Raw genomic sequence first — 14,964 nt, forward strand, 5'->3', positions numbered from 1 at the left:
CTCAACAGCAGCATGTTGATCTGGACAAGAACATTAGGAATAGGCAATATGACCCCTCAGGCCTGATCCATCACTCAATGTCATGGCTGATCTTCTACCTTCAACTCCAATTTCCCATCCTACCCCAAATGCTTATTCCTCTTATTCAAAAGTCTCGTCAATCTCTTTCTTGAATTTACACACTGACTGGAATTTTCTACCTAGAGAGCTGTGGATGCTCAGATTCACAATTCCTTAGTGAAGAAATGTTTCCTCATCTCAGTACTATATGGCCTGATCTTTTATCCTGACACTGACCCCTAGTTTTAGGCTTTCTAGCCAGAGGAAACAGCCTCTCAGAAACTATCTTATCTAAATTTCATATGTTTCAATGAGATCACCTCTCATCTTTTCTAAACTCCAATGAGTATAAGTCCATTCAGCTTGCTCTCTCCTCATAGGACAACCCTCTCATTTTGGGAATCAACCTAGTGAACCTTTGCTGCATTGCTTCTAAGGTAAGCATACCCCTCTTTGGGTAAGGAGACCAAAGCTATACACAGTACTCCAGGTTTGGTTTCACCACAGTCTTGTATTGTTGTAGCAATGCCTCCTTGCTCTTACCCCAGTCCCCTTGCAATAGATGTTAACATACCATTTCCCCCTGTAGTTGCTTGCTTTACCTGAATGTTAACTTTGATTTGCTTACGAGGGCACCCAAATCTCTCTGCATATCAACATTTACAAGTCTCGTACTAAATAATGACCCCCTGTTTGCAAATGGTAGCAAACAAATTCATTAGTATTTTCTCCATTCAAAAGCACTCAATATTGATTTTTTTTGCAGTGATAAATTTTGCTTGTGCAGTGCTTTCAAACCACATCAACTTTCTCTGGAGAAATTCCAGTTAATTAAGCATGCTGTTCAGCACAGCACTCTCCTTGGATGTTTCATATCCTTTGGTGAGGATATGCAAGCCAATATTTTTCATCCGTGCTGTGCAGCATAATGATCTGTTTTAATGATTTAAAATCCATGATGAATAAATTTTTCTTTGTAAATAATTTGGGTTTCTTGTGGGCCAAGTACTGAGTATGAAGCTTTACAGACCAGAAAATTGGTTCCATTCTTGGGCTGTGCTGTTAGTTAATCTCAGTCAGGGTAGCAGCTGTGATGCTACAACATTCGGTGCTAGGGAAGGGAAAAGTCGGATAAGGTGGTTGATTTTGATTGCTTTGTGATCTATAAAACTAGGAATCTGTGCATACAGATGAACACCAAGCAAGAACAGGTTAAATTCAGTTATGATCCTCCCCTTGATAAAATAGCCTAAATTTTTTTATTTGTTCGTGGGATGTGGGCGTCACTGGCTAGGCCAGTATTTATTGCGCATCCCTAATTGCCCTTGTTCAGAGGGCATTTAAGAGTCAACCACATTGCTGTGGATCTGGAGTCATATGTAGGCCAGACCAGGTAAGGTCAGCAGATGTCCTTCCCTAAAAGGACAAACGTTTTGTGACAATCAGCAATGGTTTTGTGGTCATCAGTCTTTAATTCCAGATTTTTATTGAATTGAAATTTCACCATCTACCATGGTGGGATTCAAAGCCGGGTTCCCAGAGCATTACCCTGTGTCTCTGGAATACTAATCCAGTGACAATACCACTACACCACTGCCTGCCCACATGTTAGTTCAGAACTAGACTCCTTCACCTGGGTGAGGTAACTTGAGAGTTGCTCGTACCAATGGGTCAATGTACCCTGCATCCTGAAAGGGATGTTTTTTTAAAGAGACAATGTAATTGGAAATAACAAACTGAGGAACTGCATGCTAAATAGCCTACAAATGTTAGGAATCGAAGGCTTCTTTAACTTATCTGATTTCATGATTTATACAACTGATTTTGTTTTAATTAAATTTTTGTCCAAGAGTAAGTGCCATTTACAAATGAGTTAGACTTGCATCTGAAGGCAAACTTCAAAATTTTCAAGCAATTCCAAATTCACAGAATCACAGTGCATAAGAGGCCCTTTGGCCCATCGAGTCTGCACCGATACATGAGAAACATCTTACCAACTACCTAATCCCATTTACCAGCACTTGGCCCATAGCCTTGAATGTTATGACATGCCAAGTGCTCATCCAGGTACTTTTTAAAGGATGTGAGGCAACCTGCCTCCACCACCCTCCCAGGCAGCGCATTCCAGACCATCACCACCCTCTGGGCAAAAAAGTTTTTCCTCACATCCCCCCACAAACCTCCTGCCCCTCACCTTGAACTTATGTCCCCTCGTGACTGATCCTTCAACTAAGGGGAACAGCTGCTCCATATCCACCCTGTACATGCCCTTCATAATCCTGTACATGCCCTTCATAATCTTGTACACCTCGATCAGGTCGCCCCTCAGTCTTCTCTGCTCCAACGAAAACAACCCAAGCCTATCCAACCTCTCTTATAACTTAAATGTTTCATCCCAGGCAACATCCCAGTGAATCTCCTTTGCATCCCCTCCAGTGCAATCACATCCTTCCTATAATGTGGCGACCAGAACTGCACACAGTACCCCAGCTGTGGCGTCACCAAGGTTCTATACAACTCCAACATGATCTCCCTACTTTTGTAGTCTATGCTTCGATTGATAAAGGCAAGTGTCCCATATGCCTTTTTCACCACCCCTTTAACATGCCCCTCTGCCTTCAGAGGTCAATGGGGACACACGCCAAGGTCCCTTTGTTCCTCAGAACTTCCTAGTGTCATGCCGTTCATTGAATACTTCCTTGTCAAATTACTCCTTCCAAAGTGTATCACCTCACACTTTTTTCAGGGTTAAATTCCATCTGCCACTTATCTGCCCATTTGACCATCCTGTCTATATCTTCCTGTAGCCCAAAACACCCAACCTCACTGTTAACCACCTGGCCAATCTTTGTGTCATCTGCAAACTTACTAATCCTACCCCCTGCATAGTCACCTATGTCATTTATATGAATGACAAATAATAGGGGACCCAGCACAGATCCCTGTGGTATGCCACTGGACACTGGCTTCCAGTCACTAAAGCATCCTTCTGTCATCATCCTCCTGTCTCCTACAATTTTGAATCTCTTATCAAATTACCCTGTATCCCATGTGCATTTGCTGCCTTTATAAGTCTCCTATGTGGGACCTTGTCAAAGGCTTTGCTGAAATCCATATAAACTACATCAACAGCACTACCCTCATCTACACACCTTGTCACCACCTCAAAAAATTCAATCAAATTTGTTAGGCATGACCACCCTCTGTCAAAGCCATGGTCCCTGATCAAACCTTGCCTCTCCAAGTGGAGATAGATTCTCTCCTTCAGAATTTTCTCCAAAAGTTTCCCTACCACTGACGTGAGACTCACTGGCCTGTAGTTCCCTGGCTTATCTCTACAACCCTTCTTAAATAGTGGAAAAACATTAGCTGTTCTCCAGTCCACTGGCACCTCCCCTGTGGCCAGAGAGGAATTAAAAATTTGGGTCAGAGCCCCTGCGATCTCCTCCCTTGCCTCCCTCAGCAGTCTAGGACACAAATCATCCGGACCTGGAGATTTGTCCACTTTTTTAAGCCTGCCAACACCTCCAATACCTTGTCGCTCCCTATATCAATTTGCTCAAGAACCTCGCAGTCTCTCTCCCCGAGTCCGATATCCTCATTCTCTTGGGTGAAGACGGACGTGAAGTATTCGTTCAACACTCTACCGATGTCCTCTGGCTCCACCCATAGATTGCCCCCTTGGTCCCTAATGAGCCTTACTCTTTCCCTGGTTATCCTCTTCCAATTGATATACTTATAGAATATCTTGGGATTTTCCCTATTTTTACCAGCCAGAGCTTTCTCATATCCCCTCTTTGCTCTCCTGATTGCTTTCTTAAGCTCCACCCTGCACTTTCTGTACTCCACGAATGCCTCTGCTGATTTGCTTCCCTTGTGCCTGCTAAAAGCCTCTCTTTTCCTTCTTATCGTATCCTGAATATCTTTGGTCATCCATGGTTCTCTGGGCTTGTTACTCCTCCCTATCACCCTAGAGGGAACATGTTGAGTCTGTACCCTCCCTATTTCCTTTTTGAACACCCCCACCCCCAATTTCCCCACAAGTAGCTGTTCCCAGTCTACCTTGGCCAGATCCTGCATTATTTTACTAAAATCTGCTCTCCCCCAATCCAAAACATTTTTTTGCAACTTGTCTATTTCTTTGTCCATAACAAGCTTAAATTGTACCATGTTGTGGTCGCTATCACTAAAATGCTCCCCCACCACCACCTCAGCCACCTGTCCAGCTTCATTCCCCAGAATTAGGTCCAGCACTGTGCCGTCCTTTGTTGGAACCTCTACATATTGACCTAAAAAGTTCTCCTGTACATGTTTCAAGAAATCCACTCCATCCAAGCCCTTAACACTATGTCTATCCCAATTAATGTTGGGAAAGTTGAAATCACCTAATATAATTACCCTATTGTTGTTTTTACAATTGGTGGGTGTTAGTTTGTGACAAAATACAGGAAGACACTAAACTTGCAGAATAGGCATGTGGCTGACAAATGAACTTCTATATAGTTAAGTGTGAAGTGGAATATGTTAATAGGAAAAATAGAGGCCACATGCTCCTTGGGAAATAACTTTCCTAATAGGGTAGAGGTGCAGAAAGATCTGAGGGTACAGATACACAATCACTGAAACTGGTGATGTAGCAAAACAAGGCACCCCTAATTTCTAGAGGCGTTCTAAAAGCAGAGGGTATGCCAATTGTGTTTTGAACCTTAGTTAGAGCACACCTGGAGACCAGAACTATTCATAGTGCTCCATATTATAGGAAGAATATCAAGGGACTGGAGAAGGTTAAAATATGTATTCGGATGGTACCTGAACAGAGAGGTTATAACCTATCAGGGAAGGTGGAATAGGCTGAGGTTTTTTTGATTGAGGGGAGGCCTAATAGAGGTCTTTTGAAGATTACGAAAGGGGAGACCAGGACTATGGGCCATAAATACAAGATAATCACTAATAAATCCAAAAGACATTTTCAAGAAAATGTTCTTAACCTAGTGAGTGGTTAGAATGTGGACCTCACTACCAAAAGAAGTAGTTGAGGTGACTAACACCGATGCATTTAAGGGGAAGCTAGATAAATGCTTGAAGGAGAAAAGAGTGGACTATGTTGATGGAGATGGATGAAGGGTACCAGGAGGCTCATAGGGAACATAAATGCCGACATAGACTACTGGAATCGAATGACCCCTCTGATCCTTTGAAGGCTTTTAATATAATTTATGGTATCACAGTATACTGACTTTGTGTAAATATTAAAATTAAAATTGTTAGTGACATTTCAAATCCCAAAAATTGTTTTAAATTTCTAATTGCCCTTAAAGCCACTTTTATGGTGCACATTAAAGAGAAATATTTTTGTTTATTCATTATGCTGTCCTTTTGTAGGTGTAGTACTTCAAACATTTTTTAGAATTGTATGGTATCTTGTACAGTATGAAGTACACGTGTGCAATTTTAAACTTAGTTTTGTCATTATAGATCCAAAAGGAGGGACGGTGAGTTTAGAGAAAACAGACCCTGCTTCAGAATTAAGTGATTCATCAAAGCAGGCTACCAAAGCTTCAAACAGAGAAAAAACAATTGCTAATGAAATGCTTACAAAAGCTAATTCTAAACCAGCGAAAGCAGCTGCTCTCACTGCAGTGAAGACAAATACAAAGAAAATGACACAAGTTGGCGCCACAAGTCCAAGGACACCTATTAATTCAAGTAAGCTTGCACTGAAAGAGAAAAGTGCATCTGTGCCCAATGTAAGAAAGCCATCAACTAAATTACTCCCAGCTACAAACAAAGTCAGTTCTAGCCTGAAAAGATCTATCTTTGGTTGTCATGACAAAGCAACTCCAAATTCTCTATGCCATGATGTGAAAAGTGCAGCACAGGTAAAAAATGATCAAACGAGAGCAAGTATTCAGTCAGAGCACAGCCAGAATACAGAAGTACTACTAACTGCTTTACAAGATAGTAAGCTGGCAGAAGGGGACCAGATATTGATATGTGCACTTTCGCAGCAAACTGTGAACTCAAACAATTTATCTAACTTTGCTAAAAAGGCAAATGATTGTACATTAGAAAATATTCTCTCAACTTCAGTTGTGGCTAATTCTGAAGGTCATACAACACAGAAGCCATTCGAAGACATTTGGCCAAAGTCAAATCTGCATTCTTCAAATGCAAATAAGGAATCCCCAAGTGATCTATCTTCTGAAACAAAGCCACCAGTTTTTAATGGATGTGGGGACACAAAGGAAGGCCCTCTTCAAAGAGGAAGTAATTGTGCTGCAAAAATTAAATCTGGCCATCTTTTGCCAGGTAGTAAACATGAAGGAGAGTCCCTTCTAAACAAAGATATATTTCAACTAAACAATGCGACAATGTCTGCTCATTCATTTGGCCAAACCAGTGGTGCTGCAAAATGTAGCGTCAAACAAAGTAAAAAACAAGTGCTGTCAGACTTGCCTAATGAAATAAATGAGACAGGGATCCCTGAAAGTCATGAGCATTCAGAAACTCCGCTAGTGGAACCTTGGAACTTGGGTGCAGAAGTCTGTCCAGCTGCAGATGCGTTCTTCCCAAAACAAAGCCCAGACACAGACACTGGAAGTGCAACAACGTCATCTGATGATATAAAACCTAACTCAGAGGACTATGATGCTGGAGGTTCCCAGGATGATGATGGATCAAATGAGAGGGGCATTTCCAAGTGCAGTACAGTTGTATGCCATGACTTTCTCGGGCGAAGTAGCAGTGACACAAGCACACCAGAAGAGCTTAAGGAATATGACAGTGGATTAAGAGTAGAAGTAAAAGTGAAAGGTATAGAGCCTCATGGGAAGACACGAGGTGCTAGTACAAGAGAATCAGTAGGTAATCACTGTTCCAAAATGTCTCAAGGAATTAAAGCAGTGGAAAGAGGTAGTGAAGATGCTATGCCCGTTGGTGAGAAATTAGATCCTGCCTCTGACCTCTTGTCGTCTTCATGCGAAGTGACTGAAGAAGACAAGTCAGAAATTGAGAATGCAGAAGAAATCTTCCCTGTTCCTGCTCCTCCTCCTCTGCCTCCCCCTGACCAGGGCATCTACCATTTTCAGGGTATTGACAACCTGGCTTTTGAAGACGTTACCGAAAATGAGACAGAGGTCACAAACTTTTCTTCAGCTGCAAATTTCAAGCGTTCTGTTCTGCTGTCTGTGGACGAATGTGAGGAGTTGGGTTCTGATGAAGGAGAAATTGAAAGTCCCCTTGCCTGCTCTTTTGATTCTCTTACTCCCTCTGATGTATTTGACGGTGGTTCCCAAGAGGGTGGCCACCGTTATGGGAGAACTTACTATTCACGATATTCACTGGAAATTGATGATGATTTTTTGGTATGTGGCCAGCATCACCTGGAGAAGGGCAAAAAGCAATCAAGAGACCCAAGTCCTTCACTAGATGCAGATGAAACTAGTGTGGTAGCTAATGATGTACTGCCACAGGTCGCTTCAACAGAAATGGAGGAGGCAACAAAAGTCAGTGTTGCACCTGTTCCACATCTTTTTGCTGAACCGCTTGAAGGAGAAAATAAGCATGTAGAAAAAGACTGGATGGAAGGAAGCATGCTCGAGAACCAGTATGAGGATAACGTATTGCCTGAAAAAAATAATGTCCAGCCCACAGGTGACGGTGGTGATAATGGACCTCAGGAAAGACCCTGCCATTTGCATCTCTGCCAGAAAGGACATTCTTCCGGTGTACACAGCGACAACCTTGATACAAATGAGCTTTTAACTAACATGGAACAAGGGCATGTGCAAGGTTACTACTCCACATCCAGTGAGCAAACTAATAATACTTTGCCAGCAGGTAATGTATATTGTAATTAACCTTTGATACCAACAGAAACCACTTGGCCTGAAGACAGCACTTGATCTTCTGTGCCACACTGCCCAAATGTAGGGGGATAAAAGTAAGACCACATCAGTTTAGCTTGTGGAACTGTGGGAATTTTAAGCTGAAGCAACAAAATATCAAGGGGTGGAGGGAGGGTTTTCAAGGTACAAAAAGTGGGAGTACATCTTGTATTATTAAATGTGAACATGTACATTTTTTCCAGTAACTGTTAGCATGAATACTGAGAGCTTAGTTATTTCATATCCAATTATGATGACTTGCCGAAAGGAAAAAAACCTGCACTCCAGAATCTTCTGGCCATTTTCTATGTATGACATTAAAAATCATTTAGCCAATACCATGTATTTGATATGTGTATTGTTTAATGTATTAAACCAGATGCTGGTAAGTGGACCTTCTTGGAGATCTATTGCACATTGAACTTATGGAGCTAGGCATGCAAGATCAAACCAGTACAAAGCCCTTCAAGCAGTTGGAATGCCAAAGTATTAGATTTAGAGAGCTAGTTGCAAAGACAGATTTGCAAGTAAGTGTGTTTTCACACTTGTTGAACAAATTAAAGTGGTGTAGTCTCAGGACACATGGGGAAATGTTAATATGCCAATTGATGAGCGAACCTAAACTACATTTGCACTGAAATGTTAATAGCAGTACTTGTACACAGTTCTGTAAATCAAACTTAATTAAATTCCAGGTAATTGTCTAGGCAGCAAAATGTATTATGGAGACTGTATTTGTTTTGTCCAGGATGTAATTAAAATTATTTGTGCTTGTATTCCTAATAAGTTAAATTCTGCCAAATGTATTTCAATGATTGTCTAATTGTTAGCTCTCTGGTTTGCTTAGCAATGACAATTAAGGTTTTTGCTGAGGTTTTTTTGTTTGATGAATGGTTGATCTTTTAACTGGTTTACTAACCTAATAAACTGCATCAGATTTTTCTGACCTTTTTTATTTAATTTTTTTATTAGAATGTGTAGCAGAATACAGAGCACCGAATCAGACTAAACCAATGCACAAACCATTAGCACATGGCCTGTAATTAATGCTGACAGTTAGACTGAATTTTAAATCGGCAAATTACATTTTTATCGATATTAGTAGCAGCTGAATCATGAGTGCAATATTATCCATGAGCAGTGGATAGTCCACAAGAATCACTTGGAGTAAGGTTACAGCATTACGCATAAAAACTACTTGATGTATTTTCTTTTTACTGGAATCAAGTGGTCCAGAATTATACAGAACAACTTATTAGGTTTGTCAAAAATTCTCTGCTGTTTAGCAAAGGTATGAATCCAACAATTTTAATCCAGTGAGTGTACCTGTATGAAAATAAGGAATTTCAGAAGAATGCATTGGGCATTCGTATGAAATTTTCCAACCATAGGATTTCACTACCAACTTGTTTCTGGATTAACTAATGGGATAGCACTAACACTTTTTTACTTTGATCATTCCACTTTTTTGGGCCATGTGTCCTTTGTTTCATGCTTAACCTGTATTAATTTCTACCCAGCTACTGCCCTTCAGTCCATCAGAAACTGATTTACAATTCGTTAATCGTTATTGCAATCAGTCTTTTAACCAAAATATTCCAAAGTAGCCTGCAGCAGCCCCAGTTGAAGTTTTTCAGTATTGGAATTTTTACCATGTTTAGTATTATGAATTGTTTCAGGAAACTTAGCTGATTGCGACAGATCACAAAGCTGCGCGTTTGAGCGTCGCCCTTCAAAAACCCTTTCTCCCATATACGAGATGGAAATCACTGAAGATGTGGATCAGAGCTCAGAAGTAGAAGTGAGGTGTGTGCATCAAGAAGAAAAAGAACACTTTGCAGAAAGAGACTGGATACTACTTAAGCAGCTTCTTGGAGATCAGGACTTAAATTGTGGGGTTGTTAACTGTCTACCTGAAGATGTCAACCTAGCACAGTATCTTATCAACCAAACACTTTTCCTTTCCAGAGATACTTGTAAGACTCCAGGTAAAATTGCTGTTGAAAAAGAGGCACTATGTAAGTGGACTGAACTGCTGTCTCCATCAGAGGACTCCACAGCTAGCATTACAGTGGCTAGTTTTTCCCCAGAAGAATCAGTGTCCCCGCAGGGGGAATGGACAATTGTAGAACTGGAAACCCACCATTAGCATAACCTCTAAATTGTGCACATTGGGGTGTAGGATGAATTGGATTCTTATGTCACATGGTTCTGCCTTTTTCTGTAGCTTAATAACCAGGTCTTATTGCATCACTATTGGATGCAGCAGTAGATAATAAATTTGACTTTTTGTTACAGAATTGCCATTTGGGGGGAGTTTGTGAAGGATTTTTGTATAATATAAACATTAGATGTATGTGTCAACATTTGTTTTATCTCTTGAAATGTGGGACTCAGGAAAAAAAGAAAAATCTTGTAAATTATTGGTTCATATGCCTAAAAGTGAAAGTAAACTTATTTTCATTTTCCTAATGTAAAATTATAGTAAACTAAAATCATTTACTTTTGAGAACTAATCACCTTAAAAATAAACTTCTCAAATTAGGTAATAAGGAGGTAACTTAGAAATCCCAAGATGTAGGAATATTTTTAAAACTGTTTGTGTAAAAAAATCTTGTTCTGAAATCCAGGGCAGCTATAGTAATTTGTACTTTTATTTTTTTACTTTTTTTACTTTGAGATTTTTTTTTATATATATCAGATATTGATGTCCATGGGAACCAGAATCTGAACTAATTTCTTTAACTCTTTTTGACAAAATAAACTACAGGACATGTGGCAGCTTTCAGCTGGCTGTAAAATTTGGATTTGTTAGTGCAAAGTAGGAATTTTCTTCTCTATCTCAGCAGATATAACTTGAATCAATATGAACTAGACCCTTTATAAATGAAGTGCATCCCTGAAAAATTAACTTCAAAAAAAATCTCATAGTTTTGATCTTCAAGTAGTACTGATTTGTTTTACATCCTGCAAATTTAGGGAGATGATCATAATTTTGTTACCATATTTTTTTGACCAGATGGAAAACCATTTTGAAAAAAACTGGATGGAAATTATTCAAAGATTGCACTTTCGACTAGCGTTGTAACTTTAAATCAAGCTTTACAGGTGCTATTAAAGTCACCTTTCCTGTGGCTGTGCAGAACCCACTCTGGTTTGATTTAGAAACCCCCCTGGGCTTCCCCTTAAACAGGATCTAACTAGCAGTATTGTAGGCGCAATACACCTTGTGGAAAGGACAGTTGGGGATGTCTTTGAAATCCTATGGTTTAATCTCGCAATTATATCAATGTGTGAGAAGCTGACTTGTGAAATTACCTGACCTGAAAGTGCTTGATGTCCATGCCTGCAGTTAGAAAAAGTGCTCCCATTTTCCCTGTACTTATTGTTCCTGAGTTTGAAAAAGATGAAAATTTTCCCACCTGCAGACTAGTTTCAGTTCAGCGATTCAGCTTTTAAACCCCAAAAGTTTGGTTAGTCTTAAACTTAAATGTGTGTGAATGAATAATTAACCAATAAAAAAAATCTATTAACCAAGCATTAAACTGGTCTTGATGCTTTTTACTAAATATCACATCTTTAACAAGATATGGAAAAATATTATGCCATGTGCCCTTATTCGTATGATGCTGCTGCTTTAAAGGAAAATTATATCCTGCATTGAAAGCTACTAGCTATGTTAAAGGTATGTATTTTAACCTGAGGGGTGCTTGTGGTTCAAAAGCTGCTTAACCAATTATACCGAAATACATCATAGCTAGATTGCAGATATTTTTGTATTTACTTGTTTCCTTGTTTTGAAAATAATGAAGTTGCATCTGCAAAATTAATCTAATTGTAGATTATCTCGAGTCATTTCAGATCAGTACTGAAAAGATTGTTTTTCATTTCAAAAAATGTCACCCCCTATTCCCTTTGTGTTGTCATATTGCACATCTCACCCTGGGAATGAGTTGTCGAAGCCTTTAAAACAGGTAAGAAATATGGGAATGTTTCGGGGTGACTTTTCAAAACTATTTTTCCCTTCCCAATAAGAAAATGATGCTCAGTGCTCTTCCTAACTGCATTCCAAAACCCCTCACCAAAAGGGTGGTAAATCAAAGTTGAGAACCTGCATTGTACAGTTTGTGGCAGTCACACACCTGTGATCATGCTTTGGTGCTTTACTAAGTTAAAAGTTCCATTGTTCTTGTATGATATTAGAGAAATACCTGATCTTGGATACTGTTAAAATGCCTGGTAACATCATGCTAAATGTTTGTGCTGTGGGGAAACTACAATTCCAAAATAGAAAGTTAATGATGCATTTCGAATTAGTGTTACCAAAGTTATGGGATTTGATTTTTTTCCCCCCCCCACTACAGTGATAGCAATGAAGAACAATATTGTCATTCTCAAGTGGGGGTTCTACAAAAGTATCAGCATTAGTAAACCTCAGTTAATAAGCTCTTCCATGAAGGAAGTGATATCTCCTGGAGGTTTCCTAAAAGAAGGTATGTTTAAAAAAAAAATGTCTAATATAATCTGATACTTCAGTGGCTTCAAACCTCACCACCTATGCAATTTATAAATACAACCCCTGGATCGCAAGAGAGTTTCCTATTCCGTCTGGTAAATAAAAGGTGCTCTGGATCCTTGAACAGATGTATCGAAGTTTTGGGGGGAAATTCTATAAAGGTTACACATGAAAATTTAGATGTCAACTTTTTATTTAATATCTAATATAGTTAATGTAACTTTGCAATTTTAAATTTCATACTCAATCCAGACCTTGACTAATTCCTCCTGTATTTTTGTAATATGTTCACTTTGTATGAACCATTCTATAAATACACAATGATTTCCTATAATGTTGCAGTGTAGTTTTCTGGTGAAGTAAAGGTTATATTGACTCAAACATGTAGATGCAGTTGAGTTACCAGTTTTATATAATTAGCATTTTTGAATTGTTAGAAATAACCAATGTAAACTGGTTGTTTTAATAATCCTCCTGTCATTGGCATTACAAGACCTCTGCCTATGGAAGGGTGCAATTCCAGCATAACTAGTTTACATAGTTTGTTATGAATGGACATGGAAATTTTATAATGGAAAACAGTTAGCAGTTAGGTAGACATAAGATTTTAATACATAGATGTCCAGTTTGCCCCTTCATAATCTCTCTTTATTAGCATAGTAGTTGCGGTTTAATAAATACTTCGTGTGAAAGGGTGTATGCAAAAGCAGTTAGGATAGGATCAGACTCCACTTTAACACAGGGTTGACCAGCCTGTTGTTGTTTGTTGGCTAAGTTTTTAAAAAAGAGAAAAAGCCATATGGGTGTGTTACTGTACAACAGCATGAGTAAGTGTCCTTGGAAAAAGAAAAATTGTAGCAAGGCACAATTTATATTTTAAACAATAAGCAATGGAAAATGATGCACCTCTATTTGCAGTACTATAGGGCTTTGATATGAGTTTATTTACACGTACTGATTTTAAATTGAATGTAATGTTTTTTAAAATGTAGAATGTTTTTAGATCCTATGGTGTCTAGTACAAATATCTATTAGTAATTATGTAGATTATTTTTAAAACAATTTTCAATAAATTTGTTTTTAGTGACGTTGTCTTGCATGATTTAATCTACTCAGATTTTGTACAGATGTCATTTTACTTCAATGCAAGATTTATTTTAAGAAAACACAGTTGAAAATGATCAGAACGTTTTATACTTCTGTGCACATCTAACTAAATTTGTTAAATGGGTAAATAAGGCAATAAGAAATGGACATTCATGCTAATTGCATCGTTATTTCACTTCCTTGATGAATCGATCATATTTAGCACAAATGTAAAATTGACACTTTTTGGAGAAAGGCAACTGATTATATCATGGATTTACTTCCTCTGCTGCTCACTGTTTGGAAAACAACATTTATAAATATTTTCAGCATTTTCTGCTTTTACTCAGCAGGTCTGGCAAGACATTCTGGAGAAAGAAACAGTTAATGTTTCTGGTCGATGACCTTTCATCAGAACTGGGAAACGTTAGAAATATAATAGGTTTTGAACAAGGGGTGGGTGGACAAGGACACAGGAAGATCTGTGATAAGGTGGAAGATAGGAGAGATTGACAGCAGAGTTAGTCTTATAGGACCAAATGGAATGGTGATGGGGCAAGAAAAGAACAAAACTGTTCCTAGAACAGATGTGCTACTGACTGAAAGCAAAAATAAGAGAAAATCAAAGCATGCCAAGAAAAGGAAACAAAATGGGGGTAGGGGGGATGGAACAGAGTTTATGGTCTGAAATTTTTGAGCTGAGTCCAGAAGGCTGTAAAATGCCTATTTGAAAGATGAGGTGCTGTTCCTCAAGCTTCACTGGAACAGTGCAACAAGTGAAGGACCGAGAAGGTGGAGAAGTACAATGACAGGCCACCAGAAGCTCGGGGACATGCTAGGGGACTGCATGGAGGTATTCTACAAAGCAGTCACCCAACCTGCATTTGGTCGTCTTGCTGTACAGGAGACCACATTGTGAGCATCGAATACAGTATACTAAATTTGAAGTACATGTAGAGTGTTTGTGGCCTTGGATGGTGAGGAGGTAAAAGGGCACATGTTACATCTGCATTTGAGTGGAAAGGTGCTTTGGGAAGTGGGTTGGGTGTTGGGGTGACTGAAGAGTGGTCTAGCGTACCCTAAGGAATGGTCCCTTCCTAGCAGCAGCATGCTGGAGATTGCAGAAATGGTGGCAATGATCTGTTGAATATGGAGGCTGGTAGGATGGAAGGTGAGGACAAGGGGAAGGTGAGAGCCCAAGTGCAAGAAATGTGGCTGATATGGGCAAAGGCCCTGTTAACCACGGGGTGGAGTGGGGAGAGAGATCCTTGGTTGAGGAAAAATGACATCTTAGAAATACTGATGTGGAAGGTTGCATCATCGAAACAAATATGACTGAGATAGAGGAACCAGGAGGAGGGAATGGAGTCCATAGTGTGTAGGCGGTGAGGGAGTATAGTCAAGGTATAAGCCCAC

The 14,964-nt window shown here is 39.4% G+C and overlaps 1 protein-coding gene across 2 annotated transcripts in view; it reads left to right on the forward strand.

Annotated features, from left to right (window-relative positions):
• Positions 1–13,549, forward strand: part of btbd8 (BTB domain containing 8) — a 91,446-nt gene extending 77,897 nt beyond the window's left edge. For both annotated transcript variants that reach the window (XM_078560780.1, XM_078560779.1), the window contains exons 18-19: positions 5,536–7,899; positions 9,626–13,549. In XM_078560780.1, the coding sequence (XP_078416906.1) occupies positions 5,536–7,899; positions 9,626–10,095 (2,834 nt within the window). In that variant the 3' untranslated portion in view covers positions 10,096–13,549. The remainder of the gene's footprint in view (positions 1–5,535; positions 7,900–9,625) is intronic.
• Positions 13,550–14,964: the final 1,415 nt, after the last annotated feature.

The sequence above is a fragment of the Cetorhinus maximus genome, chromosome 17 (genome assembly GCF_964194155.1).
Source record: "Cetorhinus maximus chromosome 17, sCetMax3.hap1.1, whole genome shotgun sequence".
Classification (NCBI taxonomy): domain Eukaryota; kingdom Metazoa; phylum Chordata; class Chondrichthyes; order Lamniformes; family Cetorhinidae; genus Cetorhinus; species Cetorhinus maximus.